General features: G+C 40.1%; 5 protein-coding genes across 7 annotated transcripts in view; all 5 read left to right on the top strand.

Moving 5' to 3' along the window:
- The window catches only part of spats2 (spermatogenesis associated serine rich 2), a 74,580-nt gene that overhangs the window by 18,588 nt on the left and 28,258 nt on the right, over positions 1–27,734 (top strand). The window lies entirely within an intron of this gene.
- Positions 2,154–4,743, top strand: LOC142898931 (uncharacterized). Of its 2 annotated transcripts, none has more exons than XR_012928665.1 (5): positions 2,154–2,284; positions 2,394–2,525; positions 2,598–2,811; positions 3,570–3,894; positions 4,170–4,743. XR_012928665.1 is itself a non-coding variant. In XM_076042233.1 (5 exons), exons 1-4 carry the CDS (start codon positions 2,258–2,260, stop codon positions 3,758–3,760), a joined length of 564 nt encoding a protein of 187 aa, XP_075898348.1. In that variant the 5' UTR covers positions 2,154–2,257; the 3' UTR covers positions 3,761–3,806; positions 4,553–4,743. The 2 variants fall into 2 exon arrangements, 1 of the variants encoding a protein (XP_075898348.1); XM_076042233.1 differs by having other exon boundaries at positions 3,570–3,806; positions 4,553–4,743.
- slc13a3 (solute carrier family 13 member 3) lies at positions 8,593–15,553 on the top strand. Its single transcript, XM_076042095.1, has 13 exons — positions 8,593–8,768; positions 9,264–9,529; positions 9,649–9,827; positions 10,119–10,188; positions 10,502–10,708; positions 10,781–10,906; positions 11,033–11,125; positions 11,231–11,335; positions 11,442–11,539; positions 13,064–13,176; positions 13,534–13,695; positions 14,609–14,746; positions 14,827–15,553. The coding sequence occupies exons 1-13, from the start codon at positions 8,661–8,663 to the stop codon at positions 15,004–15,006; spliced, it is 1,845 nt and encodes a 614-aa protein (XP_075898210.1). The 5' UTR covers positions 8,593–8,660; the 3' UTR covers positions 15,007–15,553.
- On the top strand, positions 16,585–20,725 carry ocstamp (osteoclast stimulatory transmembrane protein). The gene is made up of 3 exons (XM_076042213.1): positions 16,585–16,863; positions 18,189–19,191; positions 19,279–20,725. The coding sequence occupies exons 1-3, from the start codon at positions 16,826–16,828 to the stop codon at positions 19,630–19,632; spliced, it is 1,395 nt and encodes a 464-aa protein (XP_075898328.1). The 5' UTR covers positions 16,585–16,825; the 3' UTR covers positions 19,633–20,725.
- On the top strand, positions 22,455–25,704 carry LOC142898918 (thyrotropin-releasing hormone receptor-like). The gene is made up of 2 exons (XM_076042214.1): positions 22,455–23,535; positions 23,987–25,704. Exons 1-2 carry the CDS (start codon positions 22,762–22,764, stop codon positions 24,383–24,385), a joined length of 1,173 nt encoding a protein of 390 aa, XP_075898329.1. The 5' UTR covers positions 22,455–22,761; the 3' UTR covers positions 24,386–25,704.

The following is a 27,734-nucleotide window of genomic DNA, read 5'->3' as shown; positions in this document are numbered from 1 at the left end:
TCGCTGACAGAAACATGGAGACCTCAAAAAGCAGCTGGCCGCACTAACAACCTCTGGGATTTACTGTGGTGTGCAACGCCCACTTACCCCAGTACATAAAGCCAAAATCAATCGTACACTTGCACACATCATGCATACACTCGTTTTTGTTTACGCACACACATATTAAACCTTTAGGGGATGACAATTTCAATGAATTTCATGTGCTTCTGCAGCGTTTTGCCCCTGAAGTTTATATCCGCTGATAACAAGTTTGTTGCTTGACTGTAACCCCCCCCCCTCCAAACTCATGCCTTCTCAAGAAAAGCATTCAAAACATCTGTGATGACGAAAATATGACAAATATTTTTAAAATGTAGAGCGTCACACTTCACTTTGCAACTCATGCAGAGATTACCCCTGTCACAAATCTCACACAGCCCACAGCTGCAGTTGCTGCCGTCCGATGGGAAGTAAGGAGAAGGAGAAAAAAAAACAAAAAAAACACAGATGATCTGTGGTAAAATCAGTACATTTCTACATCCCTGCACCCGCTCCGGTGCCAGCTGCCGCTGAATGAGGCATTGTTTAATGCAGATGGTGGAATCCAAAGACCTCACTCTTCCCTTTTCCATAAAGCCAGTCTGCTATTAATAACCATATATCGACCTCCTTTGTCAACAGGAGCAACACATACAAGTGATAAGCTTCAAGGGAGACAATGGGGAGTTCCCTGCCATGAAAACAACAGGATGAGCCAGCCATCATAAGTGTGTGTGTGTGTATGTGCGTGCATGAGTGCGTGCGTGCGTGTGTGCGTGTGTGTGTGTGTGTGTGTGTGTGTGTGTGTAAATTTTCAAATAATAAATCTAGATTAATGTCCTCATATTGAGTTTCAACCACAAATTCATGAAATGATATATAAAAGAAAGCTTAAATACAATTGATATCTGCATAACATTTCTTCCATTTACTTTTTTCTTTATTTTGGCCTACTGTGCATTTGAGCAGTGTGTGTCACAGTTGCACCTGTAAATACCCATTAGTGAGGTCGCACAGTGCTGTAATAGGTGTAATAACTATATACTACAACCTCTAAAGCAGCCATACTGCTGCCCTCCTGGTTCTTTTGCTGCTTTTAGTCAACTTCCATTTTGATGTTAATTGAATTGAGAAAATATATATGATAAAAAAATAATGATTAAAAAGAAAATCAAACGAGATGTTTTAGCAGACACGTCATCAGTGGCCAGAGGTGCGAGAGGATATTCCCATGCAATGACGTGGCTGATAAACAGGTGGCAGGAGAACAAAACAGAGTGAATGATATTGTTGCTGACTCTAGATGCCAGTGCACTGTTCATTTGTTGCATAGTGAAATTCCTGAATTTTCTATATAAGGTTACACCACCGGTTCATTTGTTGAGCTAAAGTGCTTTTGCTAAAGGCAGAGAGGGGTTTTAGGTGTTTACCGCATCCTGTTGCACCTTGCGTTGACCTGGAAAATGTAGCACAGCTGGTCCATGCTTCTCAGTTGCAGATGTATCATTTAATGTCACGGATGAAATCTGCATGTGCAAAAAACCAGAAGAGGGCAGCAAAGTCCAGGTTTTAAGAGAGTGTCAGCCAAGCATCAACTCAGGTTGAACAAGAATTCTTACACTTAACTGTAAATCATCTTCAATTAGTCCAAACTCATCCTGTATCCTACTTTCCTGGGTTTAAGAATGACTCTAGTTATCAATATATATACACACACACACATATATATATATATATATATATATATATATATATATATATATATATATATATATATATATATATATATATACATATATATATATATATATACATACATATATATATATATATATATATATATACATATATATATATATATATATATATAACAGCCAATATTCAATTGGTTTTTAATTTTTGTGGCAGTATTTTGTTTTTATCTTTTAATGTCACTTAGGGTGTTCTGACAAAGACACAATACTACTACTACTACTACTACTACTACTACCAATAATAATAATAATAATAATAATAATAATAATAATAATAATAATAACAATAATAATAATAATAATAATTATCATCATCATCATCATCATCAAAACCAACATGATCACAGTCACAGATTACAAAGCTGGTGTCTAATTGGAGCAGCTTCGCAGTGATGATGCACTTCCTCTTTACACCTCCAGCTTCAGACAGAACACCTTTTCAACTTTCATTTCAAATGAAATGAGTCGCCACAGTGGAAAAGATGTCTCAGAAGGAACTCTTTGTCACGGTGAGTCTGACCTTTCCCATTTTTAAAGCACATTTCTGTGTAGTGATCCCAAGTAAAAATAACAATAGAAAAAAAAAAGGCTTACGTATATTCTGTTGCGTTACCTCAGCTGCTGTTGTTGCATTACACCACAACAACAAGCGTTCAAGAAATTCACGCAAACTGCCCTGAACAAGCTGTCTTGGAGTGTGCGAGTGACGACCTGGACACATGGAGTTTTCTCTCCGTGTCATGGTATAAGGTCAGAGAACAGAAGAAAATACACAGACACGTAGGATGTGTTTTTGTGTCTAATACATGTGTTTTTGAACAGCTTCACAGTGGGACAAACCAGGGCATTGTAAGGAAAGGCAAGGGGGAGAGCGAGACGACGTTCCTCAGCCCTGATCATAAGGCCAGATTCGGAGAGAAATACAGTCTGTTGCTGCCCTCGGTGACACCCGATGACTCGGGCACCTATGAGTGCGCCATCAGTGCAAAACTAGGGGGCAGAAACCAGCATTTCAAAGTCAACTTGATTGTCAACGGTATGATTTTTTCCATTGCAAAACAACAAACTGATGTTATTTAACATATCAACAACATATTTTCAATGCTTTTGTCTGATGATAAATTTCCCATGTGTTGAAATGATATTTCACACATAGTTTAGCCGTATACATATTATTATGCACATTCGAGAGTATAATATGGGAGAGGAGGCGTGAAAAGTTAATCTAATCTGCAAAAACATGAAATGATTTTGGTTCATGAGATAGAGAACAAATGCAAAAATCTACACATTTTGTTTCCTGCTTCATTTGACTTCTTTGTCACCTCTGCTTCTACATTATATAACGGCCTCATTATCGTAACAATACGGTGAAAAAGAAGCATGACATCACTTATCCCTTACACTTGGTTGTTTCTTCATGAAGGTGCAATCCATTAAGACACCACAGGAAACACACCACCAACCTCAGCTGGTATTGTACGATGGAGTAATGACCAGAATTTGTTTCTAGATTTAGGAGCAACTGAGGCTGTTTTTGTCTTGCATGAAAAAAGGTGTTGCACTGAATATTCACCCTGAGCCACATAACAACATCCTGTGTGGGGCAACTCAATATAGCACACCTTTATATACTGTTTATTAGATAAAGACACCTGACAAGACCTGTTATAAATAGAGCAGATTACGATTTAATTGTTAATTTTAACTTTCAATTATTTTCATCTTACAAGCGCATCACTTGAACTACTTGAATCTACCTCCTCCTTTGTGTTTTTCTTTTCCCAAACCCAGCATGTGCAACACAGGCTGACCTGACAACACTGCTGACAACAGCAAACCTGACAAACACAACTAACTGGGATCAGCTCCACAACACGTCTGCCGAGGAACTGCCAGTCATGTGGACTGCTATTATTTACCTGGCAGTGGGCCTCACTAAAGTCATTTTATCTCTGATTGCGATCAGACTGCTGTGTACATGAGTTAAGCTTAAAAAGAAGAAGAAGAAGAATTAACAAAAAACAAAAGGTGGGTATCTGCACTTGGTTATATGGATCTGTAAATAGTAGTGCATCGTGGTCAACACAGGTTCTTCCAAAAAGTGCGGGTGTTGAGGGTAAAGGATTGAAGGCTGCAGTAACTTGTTGACCAGTATATTTCAGTTCACAATAACTCAGTCCAAGCAGAAGTAGGAGTTAAAATGTCGTAGTATATATATAGCACTACATATGGAGGATGAATGTGTGTGTGCATGGGTGAATGAGAGGCCATTGTAAAGCGCTTTGGGCTACCGTGAAGGTGCTGGAAAGGGCTATACAAGTGCAGTCCAATTACCATTTACTACATAAGAAGGCACAATTACAATTTTATTAAAGTACTTACTAATCTAAGCAACTGTATGCCACTGCATCCATGAACATAATGCTGTGTTTATCGTGTAAAGCAAAGTAATTGGCTCTACTGTAGATCCAGACGTAGTGCCGCAGCAGCATTTCAGTAGCATTTTTTTTGCTGGACTTTCACCGCACATCAACTGCCAAGTTGTTTGGTAAAATTCTGAAATCTCGCTGACACATTTCACTGAAACCACTGCAGAGAATGCTGTTCTGTTTTAGACGCCGGTCTGCAGCTACCTCCGCTTCCTTTCACAGAATGAGACCCCCCACACGGCGGGGGGGGGGGGGGGGGGGGGGGCGCTTCTAACAAAGAATGCTTCCTGTTAGCTTCTAAGATTCCCGTGAATTTATATATTTTTTTTTTATTCTATGTTTCAGATTATTCAAACTGTTCAGCAAAGGTCTCTGAGACAGCAACAGCAGCGCCGGTAAAGTTGTAAAAACTAAGAGACACACAAATTTTTATTCTAAAAAAATCTATTTTTGTATTTTTTATTTAATGTGTGTGTGTGTTGTTTCATTTTAAAAATGTGTAAAAACTATTCTAAATAAACATGCTTTATATTGTTGTGATTAAAGTAAGTGAAACCAGGAAAGGAACTGAAATAAGAAATGAAAGGATGTTTTTTTTTTTTTTTTTAGAAGAACCAAACCACAACACTGTGCGTTTTTGTAGAGCTGTTTTTTTTTTTTTTTTTGCTCTAAATTACATTTTGTTTTATTCAGCTTTTATTAACCCAAGTCTAGTATCATACACAAATACAATTTTAATACATTTAATGTTAATTCTAAACATATAAAACTTTGAAGAAAAAAGATTTAAAGTTGAATTTTGTGTGTTACGTGCACATACAGCATGTTATGTGTATTAGCATGTGGCATTAACTGCACAAACTGTGTGATATTGGTGCTTAAAGAAAAATGTCAGTCAATCAGGAAACACAGAGACCGCGGCAACAAAGGAAAACCATTACAAAGCCACATTCGATCATGCTTATCTGTTGTGAACATCACTGTAATATCTTGATTATTTGTTATCAGCTTTCGCCTTGGATTTATGAAACTCTCTTGAGGTTCCTGCTTCTGTGAGTGTTGTGAAAGTAGAAGTTGTACTTTAGTATTTGCTTTTTTTTTACTTTAGTATTGCATGAGGAGCAAATGTGACTGTCTGTGTTCCAACTTCTTTTGAAAAGCTATAATTCTACTAGAAGACGGCTATTTTATGAGACATCAAGCTGCAAATAGCCTCATGAGTGCAGCACATCAGGTGCAGCCAAGAGAAAAATGTGCACAGGTCTCCACCTGCAGGCATATGACGGTATCAGCATCGTGTGTGTGACTATTTTAATAGAAAATGTTTGACTCTTTTAATCACAGAAAATAGTGACAATATATTTGAAGTCTCTGTTGGAAATAATGAAAGACAGCTGTGCTGCCATGTAATAGCAGCAGAAGAGGGGGTGAAGTGAGTGAGTGTAACATGTAACTGCTATTGTGTTACCTTCAGCTTTGAGGCACGACTCCACAGCATGTGACACCCCCCCCCCCCCCCCCCTTCAACCGCCGACACTCCTGTGGGCTGGATTTTAACTGTCAATAACCGTCATTGTTTTTCTCTCAAAGACTCCCTCAACATGTTTTTCCATTTTTGTATTGAGTTGTTCGGCAACGTGGGTGAACTCCTGCACCTCCACCATCAGCTGCATCGATTCGTGTGGTGTGAGTGCATCTGCAAAGCCTGCAAAGTGACTGAACTCAGAAAGGAATAGATCACTTACCCTGATGCTGCTGATCAGCCCCCCCCAGAGAAAACAAGAAAGATTTTCACCTTGAGTTTACATTCTTCTTGTTGATAACATTATATAGAACTCTCCTTTTCCCTTTCGTATTGCAAGTTCGGTTGTTGGTACTGCCGGCTGCTGCTGCAGATTCAAATACCTGACTTTCATGACTCTGACTTCCTTAACCTTTATCACCTTTGGATTTGTAATTCTGCAAGAAAACAACAACATGAAAAACACAAAACATTCAGCAGAATACCGGCATTGTCAATGTTGTTTTAGTGTTTTTTGTTACATTTTAATAGTCCCACCTGCCCTTGTGTTTCCTGTTTCTGTTTTCCCGCCTTTTTTTTTTTTTGCCCCATGATTTCATCACCTGTGTCTTGTTGTCAGTCCTGCCCACAATTGTTTTCACCTGAGTTCCTCTGCCGTCTTGTATAAATAGTCCTTATCTCCTTTTGTCTGTGTTTAGTCATTGTTTCTTCTCTCTTGCCTTATCTTGTGTCATCTGTCTCTTGTCTGTATCGCCATCAAGTCCAGGTCTGTTTGGGTTCTGTTTCAATTATCTGTTAAAGTCTCCTATTTTAGATCTTGATGAGTCCTTTAGTTGAGTTTTATTTTCTAAATAAATAGATTTGTTTTCCACATCCAGAGAGTTATCTGCATTTGGGTCCTGACTGCCTATGCCTCAACGTGACATAATCCATTTCTGTGTATGTTTTGATGAAGCACTGTTGGCAATCTTGTATGAAACAGGTTTCTAAACTAATAACTGCTGCAGCTTCATATTAAGTATGAAGCTGAACTAGAGTCTTTCCAAACTTGTCTTAAAAGTTTCCCTTTAATACTCAAAAATCCGTAACCCCACTTGTAGAGTGACAACACTGAAGAAATGACCAGTAGTTAAAAAGAAGATGTAGTGATGGTGACATGAAGACCCATGAAAAGCGGAAGCATTCCATCACGGGCAGAGCTTCTTGAGACTTTATTTCAGCTCTACTAAGCCACCTAGTGGACAGAATCTATAGAAACGGTAAAAACATTCGGTTTAAATCATGTATTTTTATTTTAAGTGACCAAAACTAGATCAGTCTGTAAACACGTGATACGGTTGCACTGCACACTGTGCTGCGTGGTTCCAGTCAGTAACTCTGTACTTTTTGCCTTCTGCAGCACGTTGCTTGTGTCGACTGGATGACGCCACAGTTTTCAAACACCGGGCCGAAACAGAGGCTGCAAATGATTGTCGTAGTTAATATACATGCAACAAAACACATGTAGTAGGAGCAACTTCAAGCCCCAATACGTGCTTTACATAATTCTTCACAGATTAGTCGACTCATGCTTCAACGCCTTGACACATCGCCAGTGTTGAGGATGTGTATGATTCCATTTTTCTCAAACACAAAGCCTATATTTTTTTTATTTAGCTGCGTCAATACTTTGATTAGCTCAGTTATATCTGAAATAAACATGGGTGACATTACCCAAGATAGACTGTAGAAAGGGCATACCTGCCCTTTGCGGGATGATCCAAAAGATTTTTTTTTTGTATAAATACAATCACTCAAAAGTTTGGACACACCCTATGAATTTATCAAAACTACGTATGAACACACGGAATTATGCAGGAAACAGATGTGTAAAATAACCTAAACATGTTTTATATTTAAATTCTTCAAAATAGCCATCTTTCACATCTTTCAAAAGCATATTGAGTTATTTAACATGTTTTTCTTTGCAGCATAGTTGCATATATTTTTTTAATCAATTTTTTTTTTTTTTTTCATAAACCGCACCAATAGACCAGAAAATATGCTCAGTGTTTGGTGATTCCAACATGACATCACAACTGTGAGATCAGACATTTGAGCTATGGACTTCAGCGTTGCACAAAAAGAACTGGTTTTCATTTGTCTGTGATATATTTTCCTACCCCTTAATGCCACTATTTCTGGCACCCAGAGGTTTGCGCTGGGATTAAACTGTAAATGGAGGCTCAAAAGCCTTGAAAAGGGAAAACAGGAATATTACATTGGCAGAAGACAGAAATATGGAGTTTTGACACATTCATTTACTGACCGTACTGATGTTTAATTCAGTCAATGTGCTTACCTAGTGATACTTTGTCAGTTTTATCAGTCACATCAATTAGCGTACATAAACACTTTTATTTTTTTGCAATGACGCTTGCAAAGATTTGTGCTGAGCTCTGTGCTGAAAGGAGCACATATCTCTGTATTTATCACCACTTCTAATCTCTGCCAACGAATGTAAAAAGAAAAATGAAAAAAAAAATGCATGCTGCTGTGCCACAACACTGACAGTGACAGTCAGTTCAGTTTATTGGTAACATCTGAATCTGTGATGACAAGATTCAATAAATAAATAAATAAATAAAAAATCTTAAAATATTTCACTTTATCTATATAGTTGCCTCTGTGTATGTTGTGCCACGCTGCTTTGAACTGACACGTTGCATCTTATCCTTCATCACACGTCCTCGTGTCAGAGGTGTCCTGACGCAAATCCAGACAGACGGCTCCTCCAGCTATTGGTCACCGCCCAACAAAGAGTTAAACTTTACACAGGCATTTGGTTAATCTTCTCACCGCCAGTGGTTTAAAAGGAGGCTGATCTTGCTCCTGACAGTCAGCCTGGCCCTCATATTTTCCTCTTAAACAGAACACAAGTCCAGTTTGGAGATGACACTGTCAGCCGTGATCAAGAAGCTGTGGTGCGTTCGCAAACAGTTGATTCTCATCTTAACTCCGCTGGTGTTACTACCTTTACATTTCACTCTTCCAGAAAAGGTAAGTCGTAATTTATTGTTTGTTTTTAGCCATGCATCAACGAGTGCAGTATTTGTTTATTTCTCCATCACAAACCTTTTGCCCAAAGAAGTTGATTAATCTGCCTGAAGCAAAATATGCCTGTGTCGTCATGCCAAAACATATTTTCAAATATTTGTCATGAAATTAATTGTTTTCAGCTATTTACAAATGATGACATAAACAATAAAAAAAAATGTAATAAAATCTCTCAACTCCTGTTGAGTCACCAAAAGCAACATCTTAACCCAAAACATTGGAGATTTTTGAGGAATAGCACACTACCAGTTGAACAAGGTTAACTGAATAGATGACAGCCAATGTTTACTAACGCTTGAATTTTTTCACAGATAAAGTGTGTTTTAGCATTACCTTAAAATGCCTGTTGTGTAACTCCCTAGCAAACCAAAAATGATAGTTCCGATTAAAACTGATGAAGTTTCCCAAATAGAATTTGTCTTTTTTTTTCCTCCGTAGGAAGGAAAATGTCTTTATGTTGTGCTGCTGATGGCCACATTTTGGTGCACAGAGGCTCTACCGCTGGCGGTCACTGCGATGCTCCCGGTCTGCCTTTTTCCGACACTGGGAATTCTTTCGTCCAAGAAAGTGTGCCCTCAGTACTTTCTTGAAACCAATTTTCTCTTTCTTAGCGGCCTTATCATGGCCTCATCTATTGAGGAGTGGGGCCTCCATCGCAGGATAGCCCTGAAGGTCCTCAGCATCGTCGGGGTGAAGCCAATATGGTGAGAGATTTTCACTTCGCTATCCCAGTTTTTTGTTTTTTTTTAAGTATTATTATGCATTTCTACCAAAGTAGTACCAGTAATATCCCCTGAAAATGAACTGATTTTCCTTTCCCCAGGCTTATATTGGGAATGATGTTGACCTCGGCCTCTCTGTCCATGTGGCTGAGCAATACGGCCACAACAGCCATGATGCTTCCCATCGCTAACGCCATCCTGGAGAGTCTCTTTGGAGATCTAGCCAGCCTGAAGGAGAAGTGTAAACCCCCCAAAGACACTGATAACGACATCATGAACGGTAAGTTGCGTTTGACATGTTTGGCGTGTTGTGCACGTGGGACTCAACCCTCACGCTGCTCGCACACATTCTGTGTGTTGCAGCAACCCATGTGCCGGCGAGCCTGTAATATGTAATCCAAAATTTGAACTTTGTGACATGTTTCCAAAACATCGGCCCCACAGATTAGGGTATTCAATTTTTAACGATAAGTTAAGGCTTCAGAGAGATGGCAAAAGAACTCACGTTTTGAGTCACGTGTGTCCTGCTCAGACATTATCGCAAACAACTTCATGTTTGACTTTCTTTCAGGTCCATCCAGTGTGAAGCTGCATTCACTGCCATCAGTGCCCTCAGAAAAAGAGATCCTGCAAATGGATGGGTAAAACCAATCTTGAGATGATTTTATATTAGTCAGTAAACATTGATGCATCATTGACTTCAAATGCACTATATAATTACTTGTATCACTTTTAAAAACACCATTGACACTCTGGATAAAGGCTTTTATTTCTGCACATTACAGTAGAGTTGTTGAGGTTGTCCTCCTTTTTTTTGGAGTTGCCACAAGTGCAGCTTAGTTTACTCAAAAAATATTTTAGCGTATATATTTCCCATTTCATTTCAAAGTCAGCACCGACTGGTACATATTGATTATCCACTGTGCATTTAAGGCAAAATGTCTCTCCATACAGGATGGATGACATGGAGCAGCTGAAGGGGACAAATGAGATGCACCAGCATGAGGTGCAAACATCTGAGGAGATCCGAGCAGAGGCTCAGTATCACCTGAAAGTGTGGAAAGGATTCTTGATATGCATCCCCTATGCAGCCAGTATAGGAGGGACCGCCACACTCACGGGCACAGCGCCCAACCTCATCCTGATTGGTCAACTGAAAAGGTAACTTGCTGTTTTTCTGTATTTACACTATGATGACAACGTTGACCTTTTGGTGACCTTCTTGCTGTGTAGTTACTTTCCAGACTGTGACGTCATCAATTTTGGCTCCTGGTTTGCCTTTGCTTTCCCACTCATGGTTCTCTTCCTGTTGTTGGGGTGGATTTGGATCACTTTTCTCTATGGGGGACTCACAGCTCGGTAATGTGACTGATTGTTCTTTTCAGAAAGCATCACAAAGTATTTATTTATGTATTTATTTATTAAATTGTTTAATTGATGAATTCATTCATTCATTCATTTATTAATTTACCCATTTATCCACAGACTGTGCTCTAAGGAAAACGACCTGCGAGCCCAGTTTGAGGCCAGAGCACAGGCTTTAATTAGGGAGGATTACAGAAAACTCGGACCCATAAAGTAAGGATTAGTGAATGTCTATAAATCTAATGCAATACAGACTAATAGATTACCTGATGAGAACATTTCACTGATTTTGTTATTTCGCACTCTTACATTCTTTAGTTTTGCAGAAGGAGCCATCTCTTTCTTTTTCATTCTGTTTGCCGTCCTCCTTTTCACGAGAGATCCCAAGTTTGTCACTGGCTGGTCTGTTTTGTTCAAGAAAGGGTGAGTCACATATCTTAACACCCCTTCCCATTTATACTGCATACGGTGAGACCCGTGTCAATTATCCTCTTTTGTCAAGTATCCACCCATGCCGTTTTTTCTGCAGGTACGTGTCAGACGCAGTCACTGGCGTGGTCATTGTGTCTATATTGTTCTTCTTCCCCTCCCAAAAACCCTCCCTTAGCTGGTGGTTCGACCCTCAAGGTCAGTGAGCCTTTGTACTTCAAACCTATCATTATGACTATTTGTTGTTGATGTGTGCAACTCAATGGGTGTGATAAAGGAACTTTAGTTCATCCAGATTGAGGTTTGCTCCTTTTCATTATTGTAAAAATGAAAAAAACAAAAAACAAACAAGCTAATCACACCTTGCAGTTTGTGGAATTAAATGATGACAATGGACAAAAAGGTTCTCAGTCCTTAAAGGGGGCAGTGCATGACTTTCATCATTGTCAGATACATGGTGATAAAAATTGGCACATGTAGCCTCGTGGTGGTGCATATGATATTGAGACCTCTCTCTGCTGTTGTTTACTGGTCGCAAACGCCTCGCAGCGTCAGAAAGCATGTGCAAATAGCTTTCCAGTTGAATGCGATGGCTGAATCATTGCTTTTGGTGTACTTGGTGTGTTCAGCTGCACTCTCTGGGAAAAAAACACGTTTTGTACCAAATAATTTATCCAAAACATCTGATGATCTCCAGAAAATGCCATATTTGGCCTGCAGTTTGCTGCCTCCCACGAAATGCTCAGTTCCAGCTTCCTGCTAGACGTTTCTGGGCCTTCCACCTTTTTCAGGGGACAAAAGAAATAAGATAACGTCTGAGAGAACAGATTGAACACCTGAGAGGGGGCGTTGTCACTTGGCTGGGTATCAGCAACTTATCAGTTCCTCTTGTGACATCACAAAGGGTTCGTTTCTGATTTATTCTTGATTGACACAAATTATTGCAAGGAATGTGAATAAAGTGAACGTCACATAATACTGGACCTTAAAACTTGATAGGCTTATATTGTGCGCCTTCTAAAAGTTGCCAATAGCTCAAAATAAGCTGAGGAATGTTAATAATGCAGATTAGAGATTTTAAGTACATTTCCCGTCTGTGTGTGTGCACGTGTGTGATTAGAATAATCTCTGAAAACTATGCCGTCACATTTTGATGCGTGTGTGTTAGTGGGTTAAGATTTGTGCTCGTGTGCTTCCAAAAACTGCAAGCACATGTTTGGGGTGTGTTAGAGGCACGTGTCTGTGACTGTGTATGTTATGTTCAGCTGGTCAAACAAATCACTTGAAGGCAAGTGGAAAAAAATGGAAATCGTTGCAGGTGCTCACCTCTCCATCCGATTGGGGGTCAAAGGCTCAAAGGTTGTTTTTTTGTTTTTTTACGAAAAAAGCCATATCCTATACTATAATTAGAGAGTCTCTGGCTTGTGAGTGAGGTTGTACCTCAACATTTTCTTTTTGTATATATTCATATTGTCATTTCAGGCGTGTTTGACACAAACTGTGAAAGAGAAAAGTCCTAAATGGGAAAGCTGTAGAATGTCAGAGTACCCCTGTGTGGAACCTTCAGCTCTAAAAAGGGGTTTTGGTGAAAGAACTGGTCGATATATTAATATCAAGTACCAATCCATAAAAAATAATTCACAAGGATCATCGGCTTCAGGGTTATGTAAGGCAGACGACACTGTGCTTGACACTGAATTTCTCTCTCCATGTCTGTGGCAGGTTCAACCGCCCCTTACGTCCCCCTCCTGTCATGGAAGAAAGCCCAGGACTCTGTTCCCTGGAACATCATTTTGCTGCTTGGTGGTGGCTTTTCTATGGCCAAAGCTTGCGAGGTAACCTTATTAGCGTAACCTTTAAAAAAAGAAAAGAAATCACTGTGTTGCAGAAGCCCAATGAGAATGGAAACACCACAGTCACGTCTGTCTGTGAGCGGATCAATATCACTGAGTTTGTCCAAATGGTAACTTCCATCTTCCTCAAGTGAGATCTAGCTTTAGAATGAGTGAATCACAGTTTAATTTAAAGCATCAAAGCCTTCACCAAATTCCAAAGACTATGTTTTCTGAGGCTGACCTGGGTTTGGGATCATAGCTGATCATGTGATAGTCTGCTCCATTTGGCTCTTTTTTGTTTGATTATGTTGTAATGTGATCTTTGAACCTTTCCCTCGATCTTGTGGTGTTTGGCAGGAGTCTGGCCTCGCCGCCTGGATCGGGGGCCACCTGCAGCCTTTGGCCGAGCTCCCTCCTGCCGCAGCTGTGATGCTTATTACTGCATTTGTGGCCTGTTTCACTGAGTTCGCCAGCAACACTGCCACAACCATCATATTTTTACCCATTCTTGCAGAACTGGTAAGGCTGCTCTGCTGCTCAGATTATTATTTGATGTCACATGAAGTCAAGAAGCTTCCTCTATCAATTGTTGCATATATTTTATTTTTTGCCACAGGAGCACGAACATGTTTCCTTCAAAATAAAAAATCGGAACCTTGAAAAATCTTTCTCTTTCTCGACCTGTGACACAGGCATTAAATGTTATGTTATGAAAGCGGGTCATTGTGAGGTTGGAGATGGGGGTGATTCTTTGACACTCTCCATCAACTCCAACTTTTGTGTTGGTCCAAGGCTTGTTAAACTCTCAGATAGATATTGGTACGTTTGTAGCCTGTTGGACATTAACTGCTCTTGCCAGCAATCATTGTCTTAGGCTTTTGCACGTTGCTGCTTTGTGGCTCTTTTACAAAGTGTTTACTCTGAGAATCGTTTACAGGATGTTCAGTGTCTGTCTTCTCACTCAAACGGAATCATTACTGAGCAATGACCAGGCACTATTTTTGCTTAAAGCAACAGTTCTACCTCTTTACCATTCAAAATAAGAAATTAATTGGGTCTGTTTTTGGCTGTGTAGTATTGGAAAAAATACTGCACTACATTAGACTTTTTTTTTTAAGCAGAGATATACATACATTTCTTTTAATGACTGCAATCTTTTTTTTTTTACTCCAGGTTTTTCTAGTTTCACATATATGATGAAACATATGCCATTAAAACTAATAGTAAAAAAATTTGTGGAACCGCATATCTAGCCCCTGAATATACAATAATATATTTGGTTTTACTTTTGTGTAACGAAATATTACTGCCCTGTTTTAATTAGTTTGCCTGTTTTATCTGGACCAATACATGCTGATAACAAACACCATCATTTTGGCAATTGTGACAATTGGAATGCTGACCAAAGCTTTCCTGATCCTGCTCTCTGCAGGCTATGCGTATCGCAGTGAACCCTCTGTACTTCATGATACCTGCAACAGTTGGATGTTCATATGCCTTCATGCTCCCAGTGTCCACCCCTCCGAACTCCATTGCCTTTGCATCAGGACATCTACTGGTCAAGGACATGGTAGGATGCTCGCCTGTACTTTAAATGCACAATGAGACCCTTCCTAAGCTAATCTCGTATCTGTGCTCTTCGGTCATCAGGCAAGAACTGGCGTTGTGATGAACATCCTGGGCATTATGGCAGTTTCCCTCGCTTTGAACACGTGGGGTATCGCCATGTTTGACTTGGGCACCTATCCAGAATGGGCACATCCAGTCAATAAGTCGGCTCTTGCTACTGACGCACACCTGTCTGTCCTGTCACTCAATGCTACTCACTGATATCCTGCAAAAAAAAAAAAAAAATGGAAAGACAGACTCATCAGATCTTCTGTAGCTTTAATGATGTATTTACAGATGTCAAAATGCTTGTGTATCTTTGTTGGCTCTGAGGAGTCATATGTTGAATGTACACACTGCAAGTCATAAGCTGCTTTAGTGTTCTTTGCCCTTTTCTCTCTTTTTTTTTTTTAACTTAACATTATATAAAATTATTTAATGTCAATAATAGCTGTCAAGCTGTTATTTGCAGATGTTAAACTCCTGCAGTTTGCGTTGATGCTGCTAGATTACCCCTGCTGGAAAATTTACAGAGAAACCTGTTAATAATTTTTGAAATATGGTATATATTTTTTTTAATCAAATTTTCACTTTGCTCACGTGTGTACAGAGTGCTGTTTGCTTACCACAGCCACAGCACTTGTAAAAATATCTCCTCCTTTTGACATTTTTGACAGTGATTGTGTAATGAATTGTGTAAATATTGCTTTTAAATGTGATTATCCATGTAACTACAATGACAAATAAATAGTTTTAGATTGTACAATAATTATTTTCTTTTCTTAGTCACTGGGCTAGACTAGTTATAGCCCCCTCATGCTGTGGCTAGACCAGCCGTCATTTAAATTCACTTTTATTTTTCATTTTATTTGTAAATAATTTTTTATATCTGTGTTCACAAGTTGAATTGCAGTTCAGGACAAGCATGTTTTTCAAAGACGAAGACATTTGTTAATCCTCTAGCCCAATCTGTCTAATTTGTAAATGTACGCCAGCGTTCCACAACGCATAGCGTCATAGCTAGTTCGCAAGCCAGAAAATTTAGCTTGCATGCTAACAGCAGTACACACCTTTCCATGTGCCACCAGTTTGCTTTTGGTTGTGTGAAACATTTTTTCAGTCATTGTTTTTGTGCTATTAATGATATTGAAGTTGCTGTGGGAGGCTATTTTGTTTTTTCTGTTTTGTTTTTTGCATTTTTTTTTTCTCCTCAGAGTTTTGGGTTGAGCATAGATGGCCTCCTATTTTCAAAAGTACTTATTTTAGGCAAATTAAGTAGATGTAGGTGAAGCATTAAAATCACAAATATCCATTTAATCTAGTCAAAGCAGAAAGCTTCATGGCAGTTGAAAGATAAGAAACTCTAATCAGTGTTTTGCTGTGGCTGAACTGCTCTTGGTTTCACATATGTTCACCACATTCTGAACTCCACCTGCACACACAGACAGCAAGAGCCCCAAGTTGTAAATTCTTTACAATGTTTGTTTATTGTAGTGAACTGTCTGAAGTAACTTGGCGTGGCAACAATGGTTAACTTTGCCGGGGGTCACTGAGTGCGAGCAGGGTCACCACTGCAGGTCCTGTGGTGTTGAAATGTGAAACAATAAAATGCTCAGAATACCACAATCCACAGAATGTTACAGGAGGTCCCCAGCTGTCACACAACAGAACAGGAAGTATAAAATCAAACTCCAGCTAATTTATTTCTTATTTCTATTTATGTAGTTCACTTGAAAATGTTTTTATCTTGCTCATAATTTTAGGGTGACAAATGCTGCTCTGTAATGACTCTTTTTTTTTTTTTCATTTTTGTTCTCCCACGCCAATGGAGATGAATAGATGACTAAAAATGGGCATAAAGAATCATTCTGAAACATTATACGTCTATGCCTCTCCATATGTCAGCTATGGTGTGCGGTCTGACCATTTGTCTCGTGCCAAAAGTAGGCGAGTCACATTCTGACTGTCCAGTGAATTTCCTCTTTTGTCCCAATCTTAACACTTCCCCATCTGACCTCACTTGAAACACATCTTGAACAAAATGAAGAGCACAAGAGAAAATGTAATAGCAGTCTTCAGGTAAGACATGTTATTCATCATAAATGTCTTTTTTCTTAATGTTTTTTTTTTTTTTTTTTTGACTGTCTGGAATACAGCATCTGTTTTACATTTCTGTGTTTACATAGCAGATCATTGTAAAAATATGTTAAATTTGAATCTCACAAATTAAGTTCATTAAAGAACATTGAATTTAATATTTCAGCAAACTGATTTGAACTGATTATCATCTAAATGTTTAAATATTTTGTTGAATAAACAAATTGTACACTTGATGTGAAAATAACAAAAAAAAAACTGAAACTATGAACGACAAACATTTGTTTATTTTCTTTGTTTCGAGAAGCTTTTCGGGTGCGGTTGTGAAATGGAAAACTAAATCACAACAAACTTCACGCCTGGTCCTCTTTTATGAGAAGAAAACCCATAGCTGATTGATACAACAAGGAAAACTTAGTGGGAATATTGTATTTATACATTGTTGGTTTTTTTTGTAGTTGTAGTTGTTGTTTCTTATTAATTTATTTAATTTATTTAATTTATTATTATTTTTTTTTTTCAATCTATTTTATTTTATTTATTTTTTGGGGGGTGGGGGCGGTGCACTCGTGCAACAGCCCAGAAAAGAAAATGAAGAAGTTGAAGTTCAGAATTCGTTTCAAGAAGAAGAATCTAAGAGGAGCATCTTTATGACAGCTTTTATGCAAGGTTTAGACAGCTGAATGCCTGCAGGGACAAAAAGATACCCTGGAGTCTGTCCCCATGTGAGAGACTTGGAAATGTAAAGGTCAAAGACTGTTTTCACACACATGTCCGCCACAGGCCACAAATCTAGATGTGATTTGTGGCCGGCTGCTGAATTATCAGTGTTCAGAGCAGAGCTTGGTGTCCTATCAAAAGTTACTGAACGTACCACTGTCCCAATTTACATGGAAATATTCAGTTGTTGTTGTTCCTGCTGCCAAAACAAAGCTTCTTGTCAGCAAATGACGACTGGTCATGAGCCATGGACAAGTGCCATCAGACACTTGTCCATGGAACAAGCGGGAAACAATTTGGGAATGCACTAGTGTCAAACAAAGATGGCAGAACCCATTAGAATCAGAACTCTGGCTACTGAAGGTCCTCCAGGCTGCATTACAAACAGAGAGCACGTGACCAATCAGCTGATCAGTCACATGACACAGCCTTGGCTTGCCTGGCTGAACTAGCTCTGCAGGCTTTGCATCGTTTTGTCACTAAAGTCTTTACTGCTTGTGGTGGTTGTTACCTTGACCTTGACCCCCTGACAGGAATCGGTAGCACTCATCTAAGCACTCATCTAATCTTCAGTCTTCTTCCTACAGAACTGGAGCGTGCAAAGAGGCGGCTCGGTCCATCCTGGCCTACTCGTGGGACGTTTACTCCATGCCTGCACCTGCCGGCAAAGACGTCTTCGTTCTGATGTCTCTCTGCCTCACTTTTGTCGTCACCAGCGGCGGCCTGCTTTACCACTGGCTGGCAGACACCTTAAAGTATCACGCTGAGTCGTCCCTCGGGATCGCGTGTGTCTACGGCGCACTCATGTTCCTGGTGTCCTTCTTGTGTCACCCCCTGCGCTGTGTGCTCACCATGACGCTGCCCACCGTCTGCACCAAGCAGGGCCGTAAACTTCTCATTACAGCCGCTGTCATGATTCTGGTCCTGAACGTGGTTCCAAACATCACGGTGAACGTCGGGGCCGCAGCGCGCCTCCTGAAGTGCACGGCCGAGGGCTTTGCCAGAACTTTGCTGAACTCGACGGAGCCCCTGAACAGAGCAAAGAGGGACCTGGTCGGGGAATCCATCAAGATGGACCTGGGCATGGGCATAGTTCAAAACCTGAGAGAGTTCGATCAGTCCACCAATGTCAGCATGTCAGAAGTGAAAGACAGGCTAACGATGGTTGTGGGCTCGATTAAAGAGAGAGTCAAAGAGGCGAGGGACCTGTTCGAGTGGTGCAAACTGCTGTCCAACCGGATCTTTGCGGGCCTTTTCGTCGCTTTGTTGACATTGGAGTCGTCGCTGTACCTAAAGTCTTACCTGACGCTGCTTCATTTCGACAATGATTACATTTCAAAAGATTTGCAGAAAAGCGTGGCTGAAAAAAACAAAAGAAAAGGCAAAAACAGCCCCTTCTCTAACAGATGCAATGTCACAAGTCAAGAATGCACTTCCTCTTTTGTGACTCTGACTCTAGTCACGTTACATTTCATGGCCATAACTTTAATTGTGGTTTTGGACCATGTCGTGTTCCATGTGGTTCAGGCAATATTGCCATGGCTATTGGATTTCCCAGCGACATCTGCCACCTTAAGTGTCGATTACAAGGTAATCCAGCTAAAGAATATTGGACAGCTGCATCCTGTGACATCAGTAGACATGTTCTCCACCTTTCCTTTGTCTTTCTGCTCCCAGGTTCGTGGGTCAACTGCTGCTCTTTGCATCTTCCCGCAACTCTGTAGCCCGCGGGAGCTTGTGAGCTTCCACCACGACTACACCTGGACCTACAACCCTGAGCCGTTGCTCTGTGATGTGACGACCTCACCTCCGAGCCAAGGGATTAGGCTCCTGCTGGGATGTATCGGGCTGATGTGCTACGTTCTCGTCTTCCTCGAGGTTTACGCTCGACGGCTGCGCAGGAGAATTTGTGCGTCCTTCTTCAGAGAGCAGGAGAGGAGAAGGGTCGATTACCTGGTAAAAAACGCACAAGAGAAGTTAAATGGAGAAAAGCGAAATGAGGTTGTGTCTTTTGCCGTTGGCTGTGGATGAACTTGAATCTAACACACCAACTGCACAAAACTGAAATTACAATGTGTGTGTGTGTGTGTGTGTGTGTGTGTGTGTGTGTGTGTGTGTGTGTGTGTGTGTGTGTCGGGGGGATGTTTTTAGTTTTTTGCTGTTTTTCTGACAAGAAGGACAAGACAAGGAAGCTTTGTTGTGGCTGCACACTAGTGACAGGGCAAATGTTTCCTTTTATTCATTTATTTTATTTTATTAAATATATTCTGTGCAGTGTTTCTTTTGTTTAGGTCAGTTATATCAAGGTGTTATTTGTGGTCAGATACACTAGGTGCCACTGTAGAGCTGTAGACATGAACATAGACGTCTCACTCAAGCTCCTCATTAGCAACGAAAAGTAAAAACAACAACATTGATGATGGCAACGACAATGATAGCGACAATACAAATAATATTTTTAAGCGAATTTACCAAGTGAGCAACAGTGTGTTGTTTTACATCAAATACCAATAAAAGGCACGTTAAATCAAAGTCAAATACTCCAGCAAACAAATCAAGCAGATCATAATGCCTTAGAATTTGACAAATTATCAGCCCTCTTTGGCAAACAGTTTTATCATTTGAGATCATTTAGAATCAAATATAAACATGCATTACCCCCCTCCCCACACACACCGATTATATTGTGTTTGCCTTTAAATACTCATAGTCACTTTCATTCTTAAAAAAAAACAACATTTTCTTTGATTTCCCAAGAGACTTGGCTAGTTTATTTTGAGACATCCTTACGGAACAATAATAGAATATCTCCTGTGTGTTTATTTTTAATCCTAGCTTCTTGCCCACGTCATGACAGTGTGAATAAATACAGCTCCTGCAATATTGCCTTATGTACCTTTTTCATGTATTTCTGCGCCAATCTCACAGCTGAATGTTCACTGTTATCTTCCTTCTGTTTTGACATTTCTGTAAAGAATGAAAACCTTCCTCCAAACTCTCGGCCACAGATTTGTCGTTAACTGCTGGAAATTTGCACTGCGGTTAAAGGATGTAAAAGTTCAACGAAATATGAAAAATCAAGTTGGTTTATATTCAATAATGTTAAGTGTCATAATAAGAGATGTCTGTGTCCATGTGGGTCACTTTATGGAATAGATATGAAAATAGTGGAATGTCCTACTTTAATGCACAGAAAACCTTTTTAGCACACCTATCAAAATTATGACTTTCACAGAATAAATTAAAATGCTGTATATAATTTTCATATGTTCATTTAAGAGAGTGGGACTGAGGGAGAGTCATTCAGTGGCTCCTTTGCAGATACAAACACTGAAAGAGACTCGCCTGCAAGAAAGCCAAGGTGAAATTTCATTCTCGACGGCATGCCTTCGTAATTTCTGGCCCCCGCTAAGGCAGGGACCAGGTGTCGATTACTGTCTAGTGTCTTTTTCAATGAGGAATAGGCTGGGCTTGTGAACACGCAGCAGTTCAATCATTAATCACCTGGACAAAAAGTGCACCGCTGATGTCCTTCTCCCCTCTGTGAAACTGTTGTTGATTCACAAGTGAGAATAACCTGGTTGGGCTCCATGTCCTGTGACTAAACAAACTATTCTCCTGTTAAGTCATAAGCACCTGCCAGTCCCTCACGTTCCCGCTGGAAATCCTCTGCCTTTATAGGCATATAAAGAAGATGTAATGACAGAATGTAAGAATTTAATGACCTTGAGAGACATATTTGTTTGAGTGTTGCTGAAACGCAGGCACATATGTGTCAAGACGGTTCTGAGTCAGTGCAGGAATAATAAATCCTATTGAGATGTTTCATCCCATTCCACATTTGAAAGACTTGAAACAATAGGCTATTCTTGCAGTCATGAAATTCAAAAGACATCCAAAGCCGTTAATTTTCCCCTTTTGAAAGAGAAAAGGCGCAGAACTGTCTCTGAACCAAAAAAAGGGAAAATAAATGGGTCTTCTTTGTTATTAGTTCCATTTTATTTTAGTGACCAAGTGCTGCTGTGTAAATGTGTTCAATTGCAGGCTACCCCTTGTGCTCTTTTGAATAATAACAGGGTTTATGGTTACAGCCATGGCCACAGCACAGTTGACATGACAATTGAGTTTGGACAGGGAGGCGGAATTGATTTTTGGGTTGGGGCATAGCTCTACGAGGCAGTGCTTTGTGGAGTGGACATAATGATAGGAGATGTGAAAGCAAAGGAGGCTGCGCTGGGAAAAATATTGGATGGGGGGGCAAAGATAGATAGAGAGAGAGAGAGAGAGGGTGAGAAAGAGTGAGAGAGGAGAGAGAGAGAGAGGCAGAGATGTGAACAACTACAGTGGCTGTGGAGAAGCAGCGAGCAGTGTTGCACCTGAGCACTGCCATGATTCCTAAGTGAGCGCTGCCTTTCTATGGACGAGGGTAAGTGTCAGCTTTCTCTCTGTATCATATCATCTGCATATTTAATCATGCTCACAAATTGATTGTTGCTGCTACATTTTTTTGGCTAGATCAACGTAGCCAAGAAAATCTCACTAATAAAGTGAGCTAGTGTGATAGATGTACTTTTTTTGATCTGCTGTTTATGTTTATTCAAAATGAATTTGAATGTTTATTTTTAACAACATTGCTTTCCTTAAATGAAGTTGTGTGCCCTAATTGATTTGCCCATAAAGTAGTAATTATTTTGGCCACTAGAGTGCAGCAGTTTATTAAGTGGCTGTTCTGCCAAACAGCGTTGAGCTTTTACACTGAACTCGGACACTGGCTTATTTACTCAGCAGTTACAGAGTAACATTGTCATTGATATGGTGTGTTTTTTTCCATCTACCTCAACAGTTTTTCACTTTCCCTTCACTCCTGAACTCTGTGACAGCCCAAAAGCTGCTTGACACACAAACTAGCCATTCATGGATTTTTAAATGCTTTCGTGTTTTTATTTGAGAACAGCTGCTTCGTGGAGGGTCGAGGAAAGTGAGTTGCTTTGGGGAAAAGAAAAGGTTAAACTTGGAAGAAAAAAAATCATCAACACGTCCTACCCCTGTCACCTTGAAGGCATTCAGATATATTGTGTCTTTCTATGTTCCCCTTCTGTAGGACACAGCTTTTGTGCTCCTGGAGATTAAGATAATTGTGACCACAGGATTTGAGCAGCAATGGAAAACAACACAGTCTTTTGGGATGTTACTCAGGTTGGGAACTTGACAGAAATGCCTCTGAACCCACTCGAGGAGCAGGTCATCACAATATTTTTGACCTTGCTCATCTGTGCAGTCGGGATTGCTGGGAACGTCATGGTGGTCCTGGTTGTGCTGCGCACTAAGCACATGGTGACCCCGACAAACTGCTACCTTGTCAGCCTGGCTTCGGCGGACCTCATTGTGCTGCTGGCCGCGGGGCTGCCCAACATCTCCGACACTCTAGCTTTCTGGATATACGGATATACGGGATGCTTGTGCATAACTTATCTTCAGTATCTGGGCATCAACGTGTCCTCCTGCTCCATCATGGCCTTCACTGTAGAACGATACATTGCTATTTGTCACTCCATCAAGGCACAGCTCATATGCACCGTCTCCAGGGCCAAGAGGATCATAGCTGGGGTCTGGGTGTCTACCTCGCTCTACTGCATTATGTGGTTCTTCCTGGTCGACACTGAGGAAACCGTCTATACCAATGGGGTGGTGGTCACATGTGGGTATCGTGTCTCCAGGAGCCTGTACATGCCAATCTACTTCCTGGACTTCACTTTGTTCTACGTGATCCCGCTCACTGTGGCCACTGTGCTGTATGGCCTCATTGCGAGGATCCTGTTCATGAGCCCTCTGCCCTCGCATCTGAGTGACAGAGAGGGAGGAGGCTCAGTCCACCAGGGTCACTATGGCAGCACCAAAAAGGCCAACAGGGGAGCCGTTTCTGCAAGGAAACAGGTACCGGGGAATGCACACACAAATCTTGAACAATATGGTGGCCATGTGAATGTTTTTGATCAAAAAAATGAATGTCAATGTCATTTGTGTTTAATGTGGGCATTAGGCAAAATCACCCCCCCTCCCAAATTAACCCCCTTAGTTTGGTTACCACAAAAAAATGGAAATTAAAACTGAGGCCAAGTTGAAGAATTCTCGCAATCATTGTCATTTTAAGTAAATTTAATTCTTATAGGTGGAAACCAGACTTACACTTCACAGGCCGTCTGTTTTCTGCAATCAACAACATGTATCCGAATTGTAGTTTCAACACAAAATACTTGTTTGCTGGATAAAATAAAAGTATAAATGGTTGTTGTTGATGTTGTTGAGCACTAATTACTGTACATGTTTCGAAATGATTCAGTCCAAAATTTTCCTCACTGTTTATCTCTATCTGTTGTGCCAACAGATAACAAAGATGCTGGCTGTAGTGGTCATACTATTTGCACTACTATGGTTGCCCTACCGAACACTGGTGGTGGTAAACTCTTTCATTGACCCACCTTACCACAACTCCTGGTTCCTGCTCTTCTGCAGGATGTGCATCTACACCAACAGTGCCGTCAACCCCATCGTTTACAACCTCATGTCTCAAAAGTTTCGCATGGCCTTCAAAAACCTCTGCAGCTGCGGCATGCAACGCAAAGAGAAGGTGGCGGAATATAGTGCACCCGTGTATTACAGCGTGATGAAAGATTCGTCCCATGAAAGCAATGAGCCGGTTACGGAGCAGGAGGAAGTTAGTGGCCAAGCCGCTAAGAGGTTCATTAAGAGTGCCGATCAAGCATGCACTTTCAGTATTTCTTAAAACAGGGCTTTGAAGAGTTTGTCCGATGCATAATTATGACAGATGTGTATGTATGATGTATATGTGTGTGACCAATCATCAGTCAACATTTCTGATTTATGTGAGAGTATTTACCAAAAATGTTGAAATGTATCTTTGCTCATTGTGAACTGCATTGCGAACACTGCAGTGTTTGCAGTGGTGTACTTACATTTTTATGGTGTAAACATGTAGCGCCTGTGGTGAAGCTCTGTCTTCACTTCTTTGGCAAGATGTATTTTTCAGTAATATTCAGTTTCTGTGAGTTCGATGATGATTTTATGGTTAGTTTGGGAGTTTTTGTCAGATAATGGAATTCTCAAGCATCTTTTAAGTCATCAGAGTCCAAAACGGTGACATAAATAGTGGGTGTGTTTATGAAAAAATGTTTTGTGTTTAAAAAAAACAACAACATACAATTGTGCAGCATTAGGTTAAATCCACAATGAATTGGAACGTTCCATGGCATCCATTGCTAGTTTGCACGTTTAACTTTAAAGGGTCGTTAGCACAAAGACATTTTGCAGATTGACTTTCAAACTCCTGACAGTACAAGTGAACAAGTCCAACCACACACTGCAATTTCAGGATAAACCCTTAAGCAAAGGTCCTACATCACACAGTGAGACTGTTCATGAATAGCTTTCACAGTCCTGGATTGTTGTCATAGTCTTGCAGGTAGAATACTGAATTTGTGGGTTGCTGCTATGACTTGCTGCTGCTGTGTTGTGTTTTGTTTTGACTCTGGTAACTGTGGTTCACAAGTGATTTCACTTCAGATTCTTCAGTTGTTGTTTTTTCATTCCAATTTCAATCAATCTACCACAACAAACAGCAAGAACTCTTTTTAGATATCAGTCAGAGAAAGAGGGTAATGTTCCATTTGTAGTAAAAGACACGTCGTCACATCAAAGGCATTATGGGAAACGTTGTGCTGTTTGGCGCTTTATCTCACTACTACAGTTTATGCCGCAACACAGCGAATTTGTCAGCAATTTCTGCAATATCCAGTGTAACAGACTTCTGTCTACATCTGATTAATATCATAATGTGTTCTGTAAATAGCATATGTTGGTGTTATATGTTAGCATTGTGTTGATGAGGTATTTAAAAAATGTATTCTTGAAGTTTCTGTTGAAATAACAAAATGTTAGAATACATCTTTTTGTGGAAGCTCTTTCTGTCACATTAAAGTCAATCTTGCCAACTTAATATGTATTTTTGTAGAATATGAAAAAAAAAAAACTCATTACCTGCATGCAAAAAAGTGCTGAGAAAATCAAGTTGCATTAAAAAGCTTTTCAAAATAAAGATATGGAGTTTTTGTTTGGTTGATTATATCCCTGTTGTTACCTTATTTATCATTAGACACTAAGGATCGTGCATTTGTTGTGCAAACACCACCAACAACAACAACAACTGCAAAAATACAATTTGGGTGAGTTCAAAAAGCCTAATGTGCTGAATCTCCCTGCTTAACAAAGCTATTCTACTGTTAGTATTGAGTTCTAAGTTTCTGGAAGTGTCAAAAACTAAGAAGAGAGGAGACATGTTGGTTGTTTTATGTTTTATTTATTTATGGAAGAGCAAAACAGTCTCACCAGCCTGTTATCCCATTCCTCAGACAGGATTTATTGCAAAGTGGTTGTGTTGCTCACTTCAACACCAACACACACATCTGAGCTGAGCCCACAAGTGTGCAGTTAAGCTGACAGCCCACTTCATTCTGTCGACTCCCATATTCTGGAAGGTCTGCCGCTTCTTTCCTGGGTAGTTCACAGAAACTAAGGTGGTTCTGTTCTGTTTTCTGTCTTCTTTTTTTTTCTTCTTAAGGGGCTGATCAGAAATGCTTCTCCTCTGGAGGGACTGTGCTGTTGTGTTTGACGTGCAGTAAAAGGACAGAGGTGTTCTCTGACACTTGGATGAGGCCATGCTGCGTTAAGCAGTCCCTCTTAATGGACTTCTTAATGGAACTCTGGGCTCTTTAGTGTGATTTAGACCACCTGTGTGTTTGCTATGCCCGCAATTAAAATGTGCTCTGTGCAAACCTGCTGCACTTGGTTGATTCTCCCCACAGGATTCTGTTTTTGTCCCTTCTCCCTGCTGTCCCATTTTTCTTAATTTCCATTAAGTTCTTCTACCATTTTGCATTTTGCAGGCAGTGTATTCTACAACTCCTGAACCATTAAAAAAGGCCAAGGATCAAAACTGAATGCTGGTCCGTCAGGGTTTTTTTTATCTTTTACAATAGCGGTTGTTTACTTGCTCAGAGTCACTTCACTTTCTTTTTTTTTTCCCCTTTGGTGATTTTTTTTCTTCTTTTCTTTGCAGAGATATTGTTGTACTGCCACAGTGTTGTCACTCACAGCTGCCAGAGTCACTGAGTTACAAAAGAGTCTGGTAGAGAGCGGGTGGCCGAGGGACGATTTCTGCTGATTCCTTCTTTAGTCATTCTTACTGTAACACCTCCAAAGTCCTAAATATGGAGTTTTCATTCACAATCTCAAATGTCACAACAATGTGTACCATGGCTTAGCAAATGGCACAACATAAATATGTTGTCACCATATACACTGGTACACCTTGTCTTACCCGCCTTAAATCAACTTATATGCATCAGCTACAAGCTGAGCAATGTTGGTGAGCTTTAATGCACTCATTAAGACAAATATCAATCACTGAACCACTGAAAACCAACCATGCCTCACAGCAGGAGGTCCCGCCAGCACATCCACAGGGTGAACAGACTAAATAGAACTTAAGCTCTAACAGCTCGATGGGCTGTTATGTGGATGTGTTGATACTGCAGAGACAGATATTGTTTTCTGAGACTGAGTCGCAGCAGCTCAGCCAATGTTGCACATCCCTGTCATACAGCACCAATGCTTTTCCATACATCAAATGCTCTCCGAAATACACCATTCTGGGTTCTGCATTGAACCGTGGCTAGATACATATATGTAATTATGAAACAATACATTCATATACTGACAGCAATGTACAAATATACAAAAGAATCATGCCTAATCGCTTATACAAAACAAAGAACAATATCACAAAAATGTACAATAAGACAAAATTGACAAGATGAGAAATATAAAAATACTTCAACAATGCAAAAAACAGTTGATGAGGTGAAAACATTGAGCAGCAGTGGAAAATAGACAGATCCCATATAGAAAGCTCCCCAGTGTTTCAACGGATATCATGTGACACATATTTTACCGATCATTGCTACACTTTCTTTATAGGGAAAGCTTTCCATTTTTAATCTTTTTGTCAGTATGAATAAGTGGCATTCAACGTGTCAGGTTACCAACAAATAAAGGAA

Source organism: Nelusetta ayraudi, unplaced genomic scaffold (genome assembly GCF_046127955.1).
Source record: "Nelusetta ayraudi isolate G7.1 ecotype Tasmania unplaced genomic scaffold, CSIRO-AGI_Nayr_v1 ptg000070l, whole genome shotgun sequence".
Classification (NCBI taxonomy): Eukaryota; Metazoa; Chordata; class Actinopteri; order Tetraodontiformes; family Monacanthidae; genus Nelusetta; species Nelusetta ayraudi.
This window is presented reverse-complemented; position numbering and strand designations above follow the sequence as displayed.

Bases quoted from the DNA above. Each gene is read 5' to 3' on its own strand.
- LOC142898931 (XM_076042233.1), top strand. From the start codon at position 2,258: ATGTCTCAGAAGGAACTCTTTGTCACG. The intron at 2,526-2,597 runs GTCAGAGAACAG...GTTTTTGAACAG, and splicing joins TCTCCGTGTCATGGTATAAG to CTTCACAGTGGGACAAACCA. The intron at 2,812-3,569 runs GTATGATTTTTT...TCCCAAACCCAG, and splicing joins AGTCAACTTGATTGTCAACG to CATGTGCAACACAGGCTGAC.
- LOC142898918 (XM_076042214.1), top strand. From the start codon at position 22,762: ATGGAAAACAACACAGTCTTTTGGGATGTTACTCAGGTTGGGAACTTG. The intron at 23,536-23,986 runs GTACCGGGGAAT...TTGTGCCAACAG, and splicing joins CCGTTTCTGCAAGGAAACAG to ATAACAAAGATGCTGGCTGT.
- ocstamp (XM_076042213.1), top strand. From the start codon at position 16,826: ATGAAGAGCACAAGAGAAAATGTAATAGCAGTCTTCAG. The intron at 16,864-18,188 runs GTAAGACATGTT...TTCTTCCTACAG, and splicing joins AATGTAATAGCAGTCTTCAG to AACTGGAGCGTGCAAAGAGG. The intron at 19,192-19,278 runs GTAATCCAGCTA...TTCTGCTCCCAG, and splicing joins CCTTAAGTGTCGATTACAAG to GTTCGTGGGTCAACTGCTGC.
- slc13a3 (XM_076042095.1), top strand. From the start codon at position 8,661: ATGACACTGTCAGCCGTGATCAAGAAGCTGTGGTGCGTTCGCAAACAG. The intron at 9,530-9,648 runs GTGAGAGATTTT...TCCTTTCCCCAG, and splicing joins GTCGGGGTGAAGCCAATATG to GCTTATATTGGGAATGATGT. The intron at 11,126-11,230 runs GTAAGGATTAGT...TACATTCTTTAG, and splicing joins AGAAAACTCGGACCCATAAA to TTTTGCAGAAGGAGCCATCT.